Source organism: Ursus maritimus, unplaced genomic scaffold (genome assembly GCF_017311325.1).
Source record: "Ursus maritimus isolate PB19 unplaced genomic scaffold, ASM1731132v1 scaffold_1, whole genome shotgun sequence".
Lineage (NCBI taxonomy): Eukaryota > Metazoa > Chordata > Mammalia > Carnivora > Ursidae > Ursus > Ursus maritimus.
In genome coordinates, this window is record NW_024423343.1 from 969983 (window position 1) to 976100 (window position 6118).

The following is a 6118-nucleotide window of genomic DNA, read 5'->3' on the forward strand; positions in this document are numbered from 1 at the left end:
GAATTAGCATTTTCTTTTTTCCCCAAAGTAAACATGCCACGTTGTGGTGCCTCCAACCACACAGGAAAGGTAAGGTTGGAGAGGCCTGGGAGCCATTGCTGCAGAGACCCCCAGACGTGAGTGGTGTGGTCCAGGGCGGGCGTCAGCAGGTCCACATGAACCTTCTCACTCCATGGTTTCCCTGCTTTGAGGAGGGCTCAGGACCCACCTCCCATCTGTAGGGCTGGTGTTGGAAGGTCTTCCTGAGTGGTGCATGGGGAGAGGCTGGGTGTTGTGACCTCCTGAAGGGCTTCCTGCTGAGGAGGACTTCCTGGAGTCATGTTGGGTGGGCCCCACAGACCTCACACGCCTGAGTATGGTCCCAACGGCCTCAGCCTCTGGTCATGGCTGTCCCAGGCTGGCTGGCCCTCCTTTCCTTCTGGCCTGCTTTTGTACCCCAGCATTGAAAGACCCCCCCTCCCCGACCCGCCCAGAACATCTTTATCCTTACTGCTCAGATCCCTATTAAGCCGATTAGGAGGTTGAGCTCAGAGCTTGCCACTTGCCGTGCCAGCCTTGTCAGCACCCAAGCAGGCCTTTCTGAAGGATCTGTGCAGGACGGGCAGGTCCTTGAGCTGGTGGTGCCTGGTGACACAGGCTAACGGCAAAGCCGTGTCTTGTTTTTGTCACTGGAGGATACCTTCGGGGTCCCGGACAGAAAGGGGGGGTGGCACGTGGCTGCATGTGATGGTAAAGGTCGGGCTTGAACTCTCCCACCCTTGTCTCATCTGTAGGCTTTAAGGAGCTTTAAGCTGAGTGTCACTGTGGACCCCAAATACCATCCCAAAATTATTGGGAGAAAAGGGGCAGTGATTACACAAATCCGCTTGGAACATGATGTGAACATTCAATTTCCCGATAAGGACGATGGGAGCCAGGTAAGAATGACTGCTTAGCTCAGACGCCATTGCCAGAGCATTTTGGGGCAGATGGACTCTTAGAACCTCATCCTGACCCGGGAGCAGGGAGCAGGCAAGCTTAGGATGTGCCCAGGGGGTGGGGAGAGGGCAGAGTACAGAGTGGCAGGTCTCTGAGGGTTGGATTTGGGCTTGGGACTTGGGCCCTGTCTTGGTCCGTGTCAGCCTGCATCTCTGCATGGACCTGGGGCACTTCTCCCTGCGCACCTGGTCATCCTGGCAGGCAGCCGGGGCTCCAGCTGGGTCTCTCCCACATAGTTGTCCCCCCAGGTACAGTCCTTCAAGGAGCACCCTCCCCCACCCGTCTCTCCCCTGCCTGTCTTCCGCTCGGCTCCTGTAGGGGCCTCTTCCAGCACAGCCTTGCACACAGTGGGAGCCCAGTCTCTGTTTCTCCTGTGGTAGCACACAGCAGAGCACCCAGAAGTGGTTTGCTGGAGTCTTCCAGCCAGCAAATCCCAACACGCCTCTGCATACTCTGGCCTTTCAGCCCTGCATCCACACACCGTGGCAGGCCCGAGTCTGTGAGCCGCGCACTTACCTGAGTTCAGAAAGGCAGGCAGGCCTGTAGGGGCTCAGCCCGCAGCCCCCGCCTCTCCTGTCTGCCTCCTGCCTGCTCCTACCTTCCCCAAGTGTGTCCTTCTGTCCGCCTCTGCATTTCTAACAAGCATGTTTACACTGCTGTTCTTTATTCTTTGTGTTGTTTTTGTTTTTTTTTTTTAAGTGAGCTGTACGCCTAGTGTGGGGCTTGAACTCATGACCCTGAGGTCAAGAATCACCTGCTCTTCCAACTGAGCCAGTCAGGCGCCTTTCTAACCTTAATTTTTAATGTTTTTATTTATTATTTAATTTAATTTTTTAAAAGATTTTCTGTTTGAGAGGGAGAGAGAGAGAGCGAGAGCCCAAGAGCAGGGAGAGGGAGAAGCAGGCTCCGCACTGAGCAGGGAGCCGGTCGTGGGGCTCGATCCTCGGCACCCATAATTTTTAATGTTTTTTATTCTGAGAATTCAGCTCTTTTAAAGCCCTCACCTTCACTACATTTATTTCCTTCAACTTTTCTACGTAAATGTCATGTTTTTAGTCGCTATTTGGTGTTCAGACCATTGCCGTTAATACTCCGCGAGCCAAAGAGGGTTGGACGGCTACATTTTCTTCATATGCAGCTTTTTCCGGGGAGGATTATGCTTCCATTGGCGAAGTGTTCTGGTCTGTGTCTGTTCGGCGAGGCACTGGGCGGCGGGTGGCGGGTTCTGGGCACCACATCAGGGGGCCAGCTGCTGCTCTGCTATCTCCTGGGGTCTTTGTGGCCTTCTTCTGGGCAGGTTTCAAAGTTTCTGCTTTTCTGCTTTGTTTCCAAGTGTTTCTGTTCTCTGGTCCTTCACGTTCCGTTGCCCTTTTATAGCTGTAGTATGTTCTCTTGTCTTAAAGAACGTGGCTTACAGGCGTGCTCTTGTGTTCACATGTTCTTTATGCTTTGAGTCGTGTCTCTACAAATGTGGTGCCCTCGCCTGTGTGCGTGTAGGAGGGAGGCCCTGGGCTGGGGCATGCTGTTGCTGTGGAGTGCTGGCCACAGTGTCTGGAACCTTCTCTCCACCGAGACGCCTCCAGATGCAGGGCCCGGGGTCACCGACACTGCCCCCACCTGCAGCTCTCTTTGTGTGCCGGTGCCCTTTTTTCCCCATACGTGTCTTGTGGGCAGGGGTGGGGGTGGGAGGGGAGTGGGCAGGAGCTAATGGGTGTTGTTGACCTGTGTTAAATCAGCACCTGACCTTCTTTTCTGCCTTTTTTATCTTCTGAGCGGGTCCGCCTTTACCCTCAAGGTGAGGCCTACCTCGCTCACCAGCGCTGCCTCTGGTCATCTCACAGAACTGCATCTGCTGGGTTGGGGCTCCCAGCCTGGGATCTCTAGGGGCGTCCCCTCTTCTGACCGGTTTTTCCTTTCTCAGCCCCAGGACCAAATTACCATCACAGGGTATGAAAAGAATACAGAAGCTGCCCGGGACGCCATATTGAAAATTGTGGGTGAACTTGAACAGATGGTTTCTGAGGATGTCCCACTGGACCACCGTGTTCACGCCCGCATCATTGGCGCTCGTGGCAAAGCCATCCGCAAAATCATGGATGAATTCAAGGTGGGTCCCCAGCCCAGCCGTGAAGGGGCGTCATGAAGTCCTAGAAGCATGGCGGGTGCGATGGGGTGCGTGCTTCCCACTCTGTCCGGGCCTCTGGCCCCCGGTCTTCCAGCCTCAGCTGCTGATCGCACTTCGGGTTTGGAAGGGAGACCCCTGACGCTCAGGTCCCTGTCCCTAAGTTGGTGCGGAGGGCACAGCCGTGTGCCGTTGATAGCGTTGGGTGGTGTCCTGCCCTGGCCGTGGGATGGGCACCCCCACAGTGGACCAGCGGCTTCTGTGTCTGTCGTGTTGTGCTTAGCTCTGACATACTTACAGGACCTTTGTCTCCTGAAAACAAGGTTAACTTGGGAAAACTTCACTAGATATGCACCATTCCCAGCCACACATAACCATGAGCCTCCGGTCCAGAGACCCCAGGTGAAGGGCTCTCAGCCACCTCAGCTGCTGTGTGTGCTCCTTCCAGGTGGACATTCGCTTCCCGCAGAGTGGGGCCCCAGACCCCAATTGCGTCACCGTGACGGGGCTCCCAGAGAATGTGGAAGAAGCCATTGACCACATCCTCAACCTAGAGGAGGAATACGTGAGTTGTGGTTGGGCAGCAGGCCTATACCCAGGACACCCTCTCTCTGGCCTGGGGTGACAGCAAGGCTGTGTGCATTTGCTCCCAGGGCATATGCCAGGCGCAGGGTCTCCCCTGAGCGAGCCCTGAATACCGGAGACTCAGCAAGCATGGTCGTTGTGCATGCCTGCTGCAGACTGACCCCCCACCTGTCCCCACAGCTGGCTGACGTGGTCGACAGCGAGGCCCTACAGCTGTACATGAAGCCGCCAGCCCATGAGGAGTCCAAGGCGCCATCCAAGGGCTTTGTGGTCCGGGACGCTCCCTGGACCGCAAACAGCAGCGAGAAGGTCAGATGCTGTCCTGCCCTCCATGTGCCCTGGGAGGGGGAACACCTGCGAGCGTCACTTAGCTCTCCGTTTGGGAAGCTGCTGGGGTGGGAGCTCCTTCCTAAAGCTGTGCACTCTTTCCCCTACAGGCCCCTGATATGAGCAGCTCTGAAGAATTTCCCAGCTTTGGGGCTCAGGTGGCCCCCAAGACCCTTCCATGGGGCCCCAAACGATAATGATCAAAAAGCAGAAACCTCTCCAGCCTGCTGACCCAAACCCCACCACACATGGTTTGTTTCAATCTGACCCAGCGGCTGGACCCTCCATAAATTGTTGACGCTTCCCCCTCCCCGAGGTCTCGCAGTGAAGCTGGGCACGCCAGCTCTCACGTGCCCTCAGGATCTGCTCCCTGACGCCTTCGCTCTGGGACGGCTCTCCACTGTTGTGAACACTAACAGAGGTAATTGGACATTTCCCTATCAGCGTCCTGGCTCCTCCAGCATGTCAGTGAGGCTCTGGCCTCCACTATGAGAGCTCCACAGCTGTGGCTGAGTCTACTTCCTGTGTCATGACCTCAGGAAATAAATTTCCTTGACTTTATAAAAGCCAAAACGTTTGCCCTCTTCCTTTCCCACCTCCTTCCCTCCCTCTGCTTGCCATCCAGACCCTCCTTGTCGAATGCAATCCACCTTCTTCCAGCTGCCAAAAAGCCCACTTAGTCCAGACCACAGGGTGGGGAGGAAGACCCAGTTTGCACACTGGGAGCGCCCAGAACCAAAGGACAGCCGCGGTGGAGCCAGAGGGGACCAGAAAGGCAGAAGGGTGACCCGGGTTCTCAGGCGGTCTTGGCTTTACACACGTTGGGGTCTGAAAGCGCCAAGTGTCTCCACCCCTGCACCACACGGCACTGGAGACCCCAAGTCTGGTGAGCGGAGCCTGAAGGCAAGGCCTCATGTCTCCATCTGGGTCCACTGCGGCTGGCATGGTGGCCTTGTGTGGCCAGAGAAGCGGGACAGGGAGAGGGGAGGCCCGCAGAGCCGTGGCGGAGACCTTCTGCTCCTCCCTCGTGCCCACCCTCACAGATGCCTGGTGTTTGAGCCGTGTCCTTTCTACCTCAGAGCCAGCGTGGCGTGGCCCCGTGCTTAGCGGAGTGCCACCCCGGCGCTCAGCCTCTCAGTTTAGAGGTGTCTGGTGGTGGCATGTCTGCTGCGGCGCTGGGGCTCACCCAGGCTGTCCTCTGACACGTGCCCAGATGCTGTGTGCAGGCTCCCGGAGTTGGCTTGGAGAGGCAGGCTTCGTGGTCCTGGGGTTGGCCAGGACCGGAGTCTGGGCGCTGATAAGGGAGAGTCTGTCTTTCTTGGGTGCGTGGTGGGTAACGGGGTGTTGGACTGCAGGCCTTGCCAAGACAAAGTGCCCCCCCTGTCCCCCCAGCGGCTGTTGAAGGTCTGCTCTGGAGAGGAAAGGGGGCCCCGGGCAGTGCGGAGGCACCTGTGTGGCGTGGTGTGTGGGAATGAGGACAGGCCGTTTGTCTTGCTGTCTGGCCCCCCATCCCTGTCTGCACCCCCACAGAGGTGACTGGGTCTTGTCCTGTTGTCCCACCCCGAGATCCTGGAGTTCCTAGGGGCCAGACGTGTGTCCAGCACACAGCCTGGGCCGTCCCCGCGTCCCCCTCCTTCACCCGAGCTCCGTTAACTGAAGCTTGGTGACCTTGCAGCTCCCGTCCACTGTGGCAACCTGCAGTGTGCCCATCTCTAGGAGCGACAGACTGGGGTAGGAGAGAACACGCACTTGAGCGGGCAGGCTGGGTGACCCCAGAGTAGGCCCAGTGAGGAGATGGGGGGAGGAGGGGAGGCGCTGCCTTGCCTTTCTCTGGGACCACCCCCTCCATCTCTTGGGGAGCCTGATTGGGAAAGGGTACCTCCTCTCCCCCTGCACGAGGTTTGGAGCCTTTCTGTTGGCCATCTTGCTTCCCTCTGCCTGCCCCTCCGACTCCCACGGCGTCTACCCAAACCCCTCTTCCCTTCGTCTTTTCTGTAGCACCTTCCACAGCCCTCACCCCTGCCCTTCCTTAGAGGTGAATTTTAAATTTTCTCAACAGGTTTTTTTGCACATCTGCATTTATTGCTAAATGTCATAGATGCATTC

At 57.1% G+C, this 6118-nt stretch overlaps 1 protein-coding gene across 2 annotated transcripts in view; it reads left to right on the forward strand.

Moving 5' to 3' along the window:
- The window catches only part of LOC103662600 (high density lipoprotein binding protein), a 69695-nt gene extending 65110 nt beyond the window's left edge, over positions 1-4585 (forward strand). For both annotated transcript variants that reach the window (XM_040638054.1, XM_040638058.1), the window contains exons 24-28: positions 774-917; positions 2900-3085; positions 3549-3665; positions 3866-3994; positions 4123-4585. In XM_040638054.1, the coding sequence (XP_040493988.1) occupies positions 774-917; positions 2900-3085; positions 3549-3665; positions 3866-3994; positions 4123-4209 (663 nt within the window). In that variant the 3' untranslated portion in view covers positions 4210-4585. The remainder of the gene's footprint in view (positions 1-773; positions 918-2899; positions 3086-3548; positions 3666-3865; positions 3995-4122) is intronic.
- Positions 4586-6118: the final 1533 nt, after the last annotated feature.